Source organism: Prunus mume, linkage group LG7 (genome assembly GCF_029339155.1).
Source record: "Prunus mume cultivar Tortuosa linkage group LG7, ASM2933915v1, whole genome shotgun sequence".
In the NCBI taxonomy this organism is placed as follows: Eukaryota; Viridiplantae; Streptophyta; class Magnoliopsida; order Rosales; family Rosaceae; genus Prunus; species Prunus mume.
The window spans coordinates 19,021,433-19,033,995 of record NC_142704.1 but is presented as its reverse complement, the minus strand read 5'-3'; the positions used below and the strand labels follow the sequence as shown (position 1 = coordinate 19,033,995).

At 36.0% G+C, this 12,563-nt stretch overlaps 1 protein-coding gene across 1 annotated transcript; it reads right to left on the bottom strand.

Annotated features, from left to right (window-relative positions):
• Window positions 1-8,575: 8,575 nt before the first annotated feature.
• LOC103337233 (protein YABBY 4-like) lies at window positions 8,576-11,524 on the bottom strand. Its single transcript, XM_008240395.2, has 7 exons — window positions 11,170-11,524; window positions 10,858-11,025; window positions 10,626-10,743; window positions 9,513-9,561; window positions 9,278-9,353; window positions 9,070-9,144; window positions 8,576-8,926 (listed from the first exon to the last, which is right to left on the bottom strand). Exons 1-7 carry the CDS (start codon window positions 11,269-11,271, stop codon window positions 8,855-8,857), a joined length of 660 nt encoding a protein of 219 aa, XP_008238617.1. The 5' UTR covers window positions 11,272-11,524; the 3' UTR covers window positions 8,576-8,854.
• Window positions 11,525-12,563: the final 1,039 nt, after the last annotated feature.

The window sequence follows — 12,563 nt, the reverse complement described above, 5'->3', positions numbered from 1 at the left end:
AGTAAGTCATTTATTAAATTTACAACATCGTTACTTTCTCAACGCCGACGTGGTTTGTTGGTGTTCGTAAGAATATTTTATTCTATATAATTCAAAATATTCAAAATAAATTTAAAATAGATCAAAAAAATGCAACGTCAATTCCTATGAAGTCATTGATATATTTTCTTCCCCCTAAAGCTTAAAAAAATGCAGTTTGAGTAATACAAATTTAAAATGACCACCCAAAAAAAAAATTGTTTTGATGAGTCATAACATCACTTATAGTTTGATGGTTTAGGGTTGTTATATATTAGGGTTAAAGGATAATTTTTGGGGTTTAGGGTTTATGGTTGTTATATATTAGGCCATAAAACCTTAAATCCTTTCTAAAATTATTTTTAAAAAATATATAATTTAGGGTTTAGGGTTTAGGGTATTATTTTTTAACGACGGTGTTTATGTTTTCAGTCGATGATTTATGAAGTGCACTTTCTAAACCGGTGTTCCTTTAAAATGACGTTGTACACGAATAACAACGTCATCGATTAAAAAAAACGTAAAAGGTTATTCAAACGACGCTATTGGTTCAACAGACGATGTGGTTGGTTTGAAATAAACAACGTTAAGTTCAGTGTCAGAGTCGTGGAATAATGATGTTACGTCGGTTTTGGTGAAACGTTTGCCATGGTTTCGCTTTTAAACGACGTCCTTTTACAAGTAAGTCGTTTATTAGGATTTACAACGTCTTTAATTTCTTAACGACGACGTGGTTTGTTGTTGTTTATAAGAATATTTTATTATTTTTAATTCAAAAAATTCAAAATAAATCAAAATAAATCAAAAAATGCAACGTCAACTCTTATGAAGTCATTGAGATATTATCTTCCCCCTTAAGCTTAAAAAAATGCAGTTTGAGTAGTACAAATTTAAAATGGCCACAAAAAATAAAATTGTTTTCATGAGTCACAATATCAGATGGTTTAGGGTTTAGGGTTTAAGGGGTTAAAGGAATATTTTTGGGGTTTAGGTTTTTTGGTTTAGATATTTTTGGCCCTAAAACCCTAATCCCTTTTCTAAAATTATTTAAATATATATATATAATTTTTGTTTGCTTTATTAGATAGGGTTTAGGGTATATATTTTTTCTTTAATTTTCTGTTCATTCCACCCATCGCGCACGAGTTTGAATCCCAGCAAAACCAAAACCCACTTATTTAATTAGTTTCTCATACGTTAGTTTTTTTTTTTTTGCATCGTAAGGAGTTACCACAACGCATTTCGTGTAATAAGCGTCTTATTTAGTTTTTAGTTTTGACGACGGTTTGTTTATTTTGCATCGTACATAGTTTTACCACGACGTCAATGTAATAAGCGTTATGTTTAATGTGAAATTTTTCCGTCGATGTTTTAAAGAGCACGCTTTCTAAAAAATTTTGCGGCAACCTAAAATTTTCAGATTTCGCTCTAAATCCCCTTAACATTCCGCCCTCTCACTTCAACTCTAATTCAAAGTTGGGCTCTCCAAGCTCTGTCGAACCAAGTAGGCCATAATCTGTGAGCTCTGCCTACTTGTAAGTACAAACCCTTATCTTCCCCTCGTAAATTCATTGAATGATATTCAGTTGTTTTGTTAAAGGGTTTTAGATATATGTTTTGCGATCTTTTAATAATGTTGTCGGAGGTATGGGTTCATGGATTTTCTGTTTAATGTTTTCATGATCAATCGAGAATGGATTTAATGTTGTCGGATCTTTTAATCACTCTCTGTTATGTTGAATCGGGAATGGATTTATTGTTTTCATGCTTAGTATATGTTGGTTTCATGCTTAGTATACGTGTTCTTAATTCCCAACATAAAAATTAATGTATATGTTGTGTTCTTAATAGAGTTATAAACTGGGATCTCGACGCTTTTTTAGGCATACGACAACGGTTTTTTAATAAACCGTCGTCTGTATTATTATACACGACGGTTTTCTTTAACTACCGTCGTAGTTAGAATTAGACGACGTTTGTTGAAAATCTGTCGTCTATATATGTCCAATACGTCTGTTTTTGTTTAAAAACCGTCGTCTGTATAATATATTACTTGCTATTAAAACTTTATATAATCTGCTATAGTGATGGTCATTGCTTGTCTTTTCACTTTATTATACATAATAGGGTATAGTGTCGGTGATGGATAAGTCATGGATGCACTCGGATACAAGATCGAAGACATATGAGTTAGGGGTGGAATCATTTTTGAACTTTTCTGTAGAAAATCTTCTAACTACAACACATATTCGTTGTCCATGTGTTAAATGCATGAATTTGAAATTGTTTGGGGTTGGAATTATAAGGGATTACCTATACTTTAATGGAGTTGACCAAAGCTATAAGAATTGGACATTTAACGGAGAACCTTGGGAAGCAACTACTAATGCTAGTAGAAATGTTGAAGAAGATGATGAACATAGTAGGTACAATTTTGTGTTTGCAGAAATAGAGATGGATGATAATGATTTTGGTGATTTTGGATCCGATCCTTATGAGTTTGCCAATGTGATTGGGGATGGAGATCAACCATTGTACCCTGGTTATAGAAAGTATACGAAGTTGTCGGCATTAGTGAAGTTGTATAATATGAAGGCAAAACATGGGATGAGTGATGTCTGTTTTACAAAATTATTGATACGTCAATGTGATTTGCTTCCAGAAGGAAATACAATACCGACCTCTATGTATGAGACAAAAAATACTTTGTGTGCATTGGGGCTGAGTTATGAGAAAATGCACGCATGCCCCAATGATTGCATCTTGTATAGGAAGGAGTATGAAGATTCAACTAATTGTCCTACTTGTGGTATCTCAAGGTGGAAGGAAGGCAAAGATTCAATTTTGAAAGAGGGTGTGTTAGCGAAGGTGGTGTGGTATTTTCATCCAATTCTAAGGTTTAAAAGGATGTTTCAATCACATGAGACAACTAAGAGTTTGACTTGGCATGCTGCTAGAAAATCAATTGATGGTCAGATGTCTCATCCGGCGGATTCCTAGTCTTGGAAACTTCTTGATGATAAATGGCCCGAGTTTGGTAATGAGCCGAGAAACTTGAGATTGGCTCTTTCATCTGATGGATTCAATCCCCACAGTTCTCTAAGTAGTAGATATTGTTGTTGGCCAGTTATCTTAGTTACATATAATCTCCCTCCATGGCTGTGCATGAAACGAAAGTTCATGATGTTGACCTTATTGATTTATGGTCCTAAACAACCCGGAAATAATATAGACGTCTACTTGGAGCCTTTGATTAACGATTTAAAATCTTTGTAGGATGGGATTAGAGGAGTGTATGATGCACATAATGGAGAATACTTTACACTCAGAGCTGCATTAATGTAGACAATTAATGATTTCCCAACATATGGAAACTTATCTAGTTGTGTTGTTAAAGGATATAAAGCTTGTCCAATATGCGGCGATGATACACCTAGTCACAGGTTGAAAAATGGCCACAAAATTTGTTACGTTGTGCATAGAAAATGGTTACCAATCAATCATCCATATAGGAGGCAACGTGCAGCTTTTAATAGGAAACCTGAATATGGCACGCCTCCCAAGCCATTAACCAGAGAAGAAGTGCTGCATATGGTTGAAGATGGTGACAGAGTTTATTGGAAGAAGAAATCAATATTCTTTGATCTCGAGTATTGGAAATACCTTCCTGTGAGGCATGTCCTAGATATTATGCACATTGAAAAGAGTGTTTGCGATAGTATCATTGGTACATTGCTGGAGATCCCTGGAAAAAATAAAGATGGGATCGCTGCTCGATTAGATTTATTGAACATGGGGGGTCAAAACTGATTTGCAACCCGAGTATGGAGAAAGACGTACTCGTTTGCCTCCCGGGTCTTGAAATTTGTCAAGAGCAGAGAAGAGAGAGGTTTGCAATTCTTTATATGGTATGAAGGTACCTGAAGGTTATTCTTCAAATATAAATTTTTTTGTATCTTTACAAGATTTAATACTTCTTGGCTTTAAATCACATGATTGTCATACCTTAATGCAACAATTGCTCCCTGTGGCAATTCGTTCTGTTTTGGAGAAGCCTGCAAGGTATGCAATAAGTCGTTTGTGCTTCTTCTTCAATGCTATATGTTCAAAGACGGTTGATATTTCCAAGCTAGATAAGTTGGAAGAAGATGTAGTAGTTACTTTGTATTTGCTTGATAAGTACTTTCCCTCTTCATTCTTTAATATCATGGTTCATCTAGTAGTACATCTTGTCAGAGAAGTTCGTCTATGTGGGCCAGTATATTTTAGATGGATGTATCTGTTTGAAAGATATATGAAAGTGTTAAAGGGGTATGTTCAGAATCATGCTCGTCCCGAAGGTTGCATTGCTGAGCGGTATATAGTGAAGAAGCTGTAGAGTTTTGTACCGAGCATTTATCTGATGTTAGTACAATTGGAGTGCCTTCAAGCCAAAAGATGGGGTTTCAAAGCCATTATCAGGTTGCACAGTGAGCGTAGTTGATCGGGACCTATTGAACCAAGCACATCTATATGTCTTGGAGAATACGGAGGAAGTCCTACCTTATATCGAGTACGTATGAGTTTTATTCTTTAAGTTTCCATTTTAAATTATTTATTATGTTTATCTTATATGTTTGGGACCGTAATGCTTGAATTTTTCGTGTCATGTAGGCAACATATGATCCACATCAAGACCGCTTATCCAAAATTTAGAAAGAGAACAAAGTGGCTGCAGGATAAGCACAATAGCACTTTCATTCAATGGCTACGCTTCAAGGTATATGTTATTGAATAACATATTGGACTTTTAATTTTCTTCTTTCTATGTTAGATTGAATTAAGTTATGATTAATTTGCAGGTTCAAAGTGAACTTAATGAGGAAGACAATCATAGCGTATCAGAAAATTTAAGGTGGCTAGCAGCTGGTCCAAACATGGCAGTGCCATTATATAGGAGCTATCTTATTAAAGGTATTAAATTTAACATCAAGGCACAAGATGATGTGCGGACAACTCAAAATAGTGGAGTTTATTTACTTGCACATACCATGCAAGTTGCTAGTGCCAAGGATAAAAACCCAATTCTCTCAAATATGGGTTTTTATTGTGTCATTCAAGAAATTTGGGACCTTGACTACCAAAAGTTTACAATTCCAGTCTTTAGGTGTGATTGGATAGATAGTACTTCTGGTCTTGTAGTGGACGAACTTGGATTTACCCTTGTAGATTTGAGTAAAATTAGACATAGGAATGACCAATTTGTTTTGGCTTCTCAAGTCAAACAAGTATTTTTTGTTGAAGACCCGATGCATCGTGGTTGGTCGGTAGTGTTATTAATGCCTAATAGAGAATATAATGATGTTATTGGTGATGATGTCTTAGGTGATGTCAGAATTGAATGTGAGCCATTTACTAGAGGGATGCCAAATGTTGACACATTTGATGAACTGGTGGGTGAGTTTAGGAGTCAAAATATTCGAGATGGGTGTGAAGATATATGGATTGAATGATGCTTATGTAATTTATGAAATTACTTATGCCCTAAACGGCAGTGTATGACATTAATTTTGTAATATATCGTAATGTGATTTCTTCACTTTCATTATTCAGGTTTTGGCCACAAAACAATCAGTACAAAAAATACTGGTTCAAGATTACAAACATGACGGTCTTGATAAAAATGTGAAAAACATACGTCTGTTTTAATAAAATTGTCATAAAAAACGACGTTTTGGAGCATTCAACGACCGCAATATATTTACCGACGTCTTAAAGTAACGTAACAATGAAGAACCACAACGCTATTGTGAAACAGTTATTAAGGATATCACGTCGGAGAAGCATAAAGAGCCGCTATGTAATTTCAAATAACACGACTCCAATCCCATAATACCGACGTCTAAAAGACGAGATATCTAACATGAACGTTACAAAAGACGGCGTCTTAGATTATGAACTCGTCTGTATCAAATCAAAAATCGTCGTCTTAATTTTACCACGTCGCTTGTTCTCTTATAAACGAAGTGGAAAAGGATTAATTCACGATGGTATTTGAAATTCATTGGTAAATTTGTCGACGTTAAGATATATTTGGACGTCGTTCCTTTACAAAAATAACGTTATATGAATGTATCCACATCTCTTTTCTTATGATCATGTCGTTAAAATGACTTTACACGGCGAATATAGGATAAACTACGCCGTCTCATACATATTAGACGACCGTAATTTTAGTAATGATGACGTATAAATTCTAAAACATGACTGTCTTTCACATGATAACGACGTTGTATATTAACAACAACGTCCTCTGTATAAATGAATGTGTCGTAAGTAATGACCCCAACATATTTTCCACGTCGTTTATTTTGAGATCATGTCGTTAAAATAGTTTTATACGGCGATCCACTGAGAAACGTTGCCGTTTCAGATGCATTAGACGGCGATTATATTTTAAAAGATGACGACAATTATAAATTATGTAATACGGCTCTCATTTATTTAGACACGATGTTGTTTATTGAGTACAACGTCGTTTGTAGAAATACATGCGTCGTAAGTAATGACCCTAACATCTATTTCCACGTCATCATTAATGGAAAAATTGAAGTGAAAAATTTATTTCACGACGATTGTAGAAACTCTGGTGACGTAGTAGGAATCAATAACGTCGTAGATTATGTATTTAAAGACGTCATAATTGTATGTGTCGTGAAAGATATATTTAACGGTTGTGGGTTATAGTTCCCGTCATTATATGTATCTCTTGCGGCCATGTTCTGTTAAAATATGTCATATATTGCCGTTTAAACGACGTTTGTTTGTTAGAATTGGTCGTCTATTCTTATCCTTGACTTTTTTTAGCTCATTTTTCAAGACACAGACGTCGTTTGGTATTTGTTAATGATGTTGTTTGTTTTAACAACGACAAGGATTTATCGTCGTGGTTTGATTTTGGAAAAGATGTCGGTCGATTTCACGACCATTTGAAAACCGAATACACGGCGGTGAATTCCCGTTGTCTTTTGCCATTTTTGTAGTAGTGATCAGCGAAGTGACAGCTCAATAGAGTAAACAATTTTTTAGCTAAAAGAGGTAGGTCATAAATTTATACACATGGCTAGGACAAAAACAGTTGTATAAGAGAGGCTACAACCAGCGGAGGTTAAGGCTAACATGAGTGAAATAATGATGTGACAATAACACGTGACAACCAAATAATGACTAATCATGATAAATTTGGTAAACTTGACTAGTGTGATACAGGAGAACACTATAATGCATACAATACAGTCATGAATTATTTACCTTTAGCTTTGATTGCATCGAGAGCCATCATCAAGCTGATCTCAGCCATAATAGCCAACCTAGCACTAACATAAACTAGTCTAGCTTCAAATCACACTTTTTGTTATGTGGTCCATAAATACGATTGTTCAATTTGTTCTAGCAACCCTCTAGGCAAATTGGGTTGACCTTAACTTACATCAAGTTGCATTCAATATTCGTTTGTCCGCTTCCATAAATGTGTTGAGTAAATTCTCCATAGCCAAGCTAAGCATGCATGTGGTTAACGCCATTCAGCCGCGTGGCCACATTTTAATATGTGAAGGTACGATTGGCATTAGGGTTACTGTTTAATTACCTACATTGCCCTGTCCGATGGAGCTAGGGGCCAAAATGCATGTCCACAATCTTAAATGATTGCAAAATAATGAGGCAAAAACATAAGGAGACAATCATTCAGGCTTTTTTTTTTTTTTTTGCCCTTTCTTTTATTTGAACACCTAAGGCGACAAATCCAATGAAATATCCTGCAATTTCTGGTTCTTCATATGTAAAACAAAATAACGTTTGTAGAAACACATGCACCACACCTGTACATGGTCCTTTGTTTTTTGGCCGAGGACTGTTATGGATAAAATAGCATAAATAAGATTAATGTGCTTAATTAATCAACATTGAGAATTTCTTTGTTTTGACTGAAACTAGTGACTTATGATATTTTGTGATAACTTAAGTTAGTTTAACATGAATTTGTATTGGGGAGGAGTGGTATTACTTTTCCTTGACCGGATTTTTCTCCACTAGGGTTTTTTTTATGACAAGGTTTTAATGAGGCCAGATTTTGCTCCTCTGGCCATTCGGATTTCTTATGTTATATCCTGATTTTGGCTTAGTCAATGAAGTTATCTTTTTTATGTATATAAGAAAAAAAACATGAACTTGACTTAGGCATACTCTTGCCGAGAATATGGAGAACATATCATTTCAGTACAGCAAAAATTTTTGTTCGCACAAAACATGCTTTACATGACATGATGTAAAACAAATTTCTACACAGAATTTAAGTAGACATTATTTATATTTTTATGGGATTGCCAAGAAGCAGCATACATGCACAATTGCATATGCAGATAGATTATGAGATCAAGACAAAGATGGATTCAGTAAAAAAGTGTAAGAAACTATTAGGGCTCTTGCTAATTTCTGTGTGTGTGACATGATAGCACAGATCAATGAAACAAACAAATTTGCAAAGCCAAAAAAAACACATTTAAATCAACAAGATATATGCATGGAGAAATAGTTGATTGGCCAGCATCTAGCAACTGGTGAGCTATATATTTCCATAACATAATAATTAAAGGATAATAAAGTCTTCAAAATACAAGGGTTTTTCTTTTAACCAAACTGTAGATATTAAAATCTTAAGTCTACATCTAAATAGTTATCAACATATGGCCGTTGTGAAGAAATTAATTTTAGACTTTAGGCATCATCACAATTCTGCTTTTCTTCCACCACCACAACAAACACATCAAAGCTGCAGCTTGCAGCTTGCAGCTCTCACTTAGTAAGGGGAGACACGAACGTTATTAGCTGAAGCAAAAAACCCATCTTTCATCAGAACATCCTCTCCTTCCTGCACAAATCCAAAAGGACCAAGAAATTAATTAAAATATTAATCTAGCATATAAATTTGTGTGCCAATTTGGAAAATCGGATGAAGAGGGTTAATTGTACTGCATGGAGGGGAGGGGAGGGGAGGGGAGGGGGGTAAATAACCTGCTGGCGCACGTTTGTCTTCTTCACAGTCTGGTCAGGCATGAGACCAAAGTGAATGTGTGGAAAGTGGGCCCACTGACAAAAAGGAAAGGAAAATTAAGAGGTTCACATACCAAAGGACCCCACAAGACAGAAGTCTACAGTAATAACGAAAAGCAAAAACCCTAATTTGGTAAAGAAGAAGTAAGCCTATAAGAAAATATTTTACATTCTTAGCAGCTGCACTGAAGGCCTCTCTATGAGATATATCAGGATTCACAGATTTGATGCGTTGGATCTCGTCCCTGCATTTTTACAGACTCAGATGAATCGACCATTCATATGTTTTGCTTCAATTTTGGCAAGTTTATAAATCCATTAATTAAACATTACAATGCAGGTTTTGTGCCTCAGAAAAAGAGAGAGAGAGAGAGATGAATGATATAGTTGACATGATTACTCACTTGATGAAACGGTTGTACGCAGAGGGGACTCTCTGTCTCTTCTCCGGGGCTGGACATGGCATGCACAGACAAACAGACAGGCACAGAGAGACACATTAAAGTTAAATATTCATCACTTCTTAATTAATTTAGCTTAATAAATTTTTTCAGTAGGGAATTAGTGATGTTCTTATTGATATTTTAGCCCACACCCTATCTTGCAAGTACTGTCATCGATTATCAACTCTTTCTCTGTCAATGATCAATCCATCTGATATCTATGTTCTCCACTAAATCTAGGTGGTCCACCAATCTTTACCATCTATATTTCCGGGGGGCCACTACCCTTTTATGATGTCGCTTATCATAAGAACTTGAAAAACATGGTTACTATAGGTGTTCAGAAAACCACTCTGAAAAGCTTGTTGTAAGGCATACAATGTTATGTTTGCCTTTCAAAATACAGATTTCAAAAGAAGGGTTAGAACAATCTTGTCAAGTAAATTAGGCTTTAAAACAAATCCCAGCTTACCGGTTTTAAAAAAGACCGAAGAAAGAAGTTTCGCATTTTGTTAGATTTTTTTTTTTACCAAAGAAATGTTGGGGTAAGCAAAGTTACCACATTACTAGCTAGTACTGTAAGCTTCCCCTAAAATGGAAGCATAATCTCAACCTAAGATTGTTCGTCTCCTTCACCACCAGAAATATAAAAGGACCTTGACCATAATTTCAAGGATTCTAGAGTTTATGATCAAAGTGGCTAATTTATTTATTTTTTTTACCCACCAATCCTCTTTTTCCAAGGTCCTCTTGAGGGTATTTTCCACAAGGAGGCCAATAAAAGATCAAGTTTTTGTTTTCTGGTTTTTGTCATGTGGTCTGAAAAAGATCGTGCATTTTGAAATGGTCTTTGTTATCAATACTCTTCCTTGACTAAAACTGAAACCTAATGGCAGCTAGGTGGCTAGTGAGCGAAGAATTTGCTTGACAAAGACAGTTTGAGAAAGCTAGCTATATCTAGGCACTTATTTCATAGAATATGAACTGGAGGTCTAGGATATCGATGGATGGACACACACACACACACACACGCATAATAAGGAAAGTAAAGGTGTAAGGAATCTCATCACTTACGTCTGGTAATAGCTGGGGGCCTTGGAAGTTCATCAGCTCCTCCTCTTGGTCGTACAGCAAAGTCATTCACGCCTGTTTGGTTCATCAGAAAGTTTGGGGCTGGATTTGGTATCTCTTCCTACAAACACAACCAATTAATGGTAGCGAAGATATAGCAAGTATGGATTTATTCAAAAGAAAAGAAAACGATCAAAAGGGTAAGCAATGAAATTAAGCGTAATACAAGTAGTACCAGAAGATTATGGGAATTATTAGGGGATGAGAAGAAAGAGTGACCAAGATGATGAAACTGATTGGGCGAAGGGAGAAGCAGCCCACGCATGTTCACTGGAAGCAGATTGGTGCAGTGCCCGCATCGCACCGTCACAGTCTTGAACAAACTTGTGCAAGGAACACTCACCTAAACCATTTTTTTTTTATCAAACATGTATCAAAAACATGAAATATATGTTCTTCCACCAAATTAAACAAAATAGAAGTAAAAATTAGTAACTTGGGATAAAAGGGTACTAAAAAATATTATAGAAGTATAAAGAGTATATACCGCAAGGACAGTGTCGCAAATGTTGCAGTGGACATAGCAAAGCTGCTCGGAAGGAGGGAGGTGGTCGAGGGACAAGGTTGAAGCAGAAGAGGATGATGACATGATTTTTTGGATGTGATTCTTCCTTTTCTTTTATAAATTTTTTTTTGTTGAGAATTTTGATTGATGATTGGTCTCTTGAGAGTTTGATTGATTGATTGACGGATGACAGCTTAACCACCACCTTGGATCTGCTTTTTTTTTTTTTCTTCTGTTGAATATGAGTTGTGTGTGAAAGAAAGGTAAGAGAGAGAGAGAGAGAGAGAGAGAGAGAGAGACAGAGATACAGAGATAGAGATGGGGAAAGAGGGAGGCTGCAAGGTGCTGTATTTGGTCTAGTAGATATAAGAGAGGGGCTTTGGTGGGTTACAGAGAAAAACCCTTTAAATTCTCTTGCCTCTGTTTATTGGTGCCCCCTTTGCCCCAGTCTTGTTTATAAGCTCACTTCATGACCCACCATGTCATCACATGTGTTACATGCATATGCATGGATGGATGGATGCATTTATGACTTACCATATATATGCAATGTGTATAGAAGCATGGATGTGGCTAACATGCGCATGGTGTTAATTTTAGGATGCAAGTAATAAACATATATGTATGTGGTTGGCATTCCCGATGCTTGCTTTGTGTTTGTGTTTATGTCTCTGAGAGACAGAGAGAGAGAGAGGCGGCAGATGTGGGGGAGAGGAGCAAGAAAGGGACGTGTGCATGGGGTGATATAGCTTTCACACACTCACCTGTTGTTTTCACAACTTAAAGAGCCTCGTGTCTTTGTGTGTTGTTGCTAAATAAATAAATAATTAAGTAAGTAATTTAATTTAATTTGCCTCAATTTCCGAACCCATTAAACCATGGCCCTCTCTTCTACCTCCTGGACAATACAATTATCCCCAATTGCCCCTTCTTCACTTCGTATATATTTCACCCTCCGCCTCCCTCTGCGCCTCCATAGGGCTCTCTCTCTCTCTCTTCAATTCCATCTTCAGTGACCCGTGAATGGGATGCCCCAAACCCAACACCATCATAACACAATCATGCCTACATAATAATGCCAATTTTGTGTAAATCCAAAAAATATAGAGATATTGCACAATTTAATGGAATTCTATGTATATTTTTTTTTCGGTGATTTGACCACTCGATATCTCCCTCGTCTTACGCATACAGAAGAAACACAGATACGTATTTAAGTCAGAAACATTGGCCACCCTCAGCTCAGCTAGCCTAGCTAGCTCTCGATTCTTTCCTTACCACCTTTGTCCTTTCCTAATATTTCATTTTTCGTTTTTAGGATTGTTTCAGCTAATTTGGTTAGAATCTTTTCCCACGCTTCCTCTACATATCCACAC

Coding starts and splice junctions, on each gene's coding strand:
- LOC103337233 (XM_008240395.2), bottom strand. CDS start 11,271: ATGTCATCATCCTCTTCTGCTTCAACCTTGTCCCTCGACCACCTCCCT. Junction 11,026..11,169: donor TTTGCGACACTGTCCTTGCG/GTATATACTCTT, acceptor AAAATGGTTTAG/GTGAGTGTTCCTTGCACAAG. Junction 10,744..10,857: donor ATAATTCCCATAATCTTCTG/GTACTACTTGTA, acceptor TTGTGTTTGTAG/GAAGAGATACCAAATCCAGC.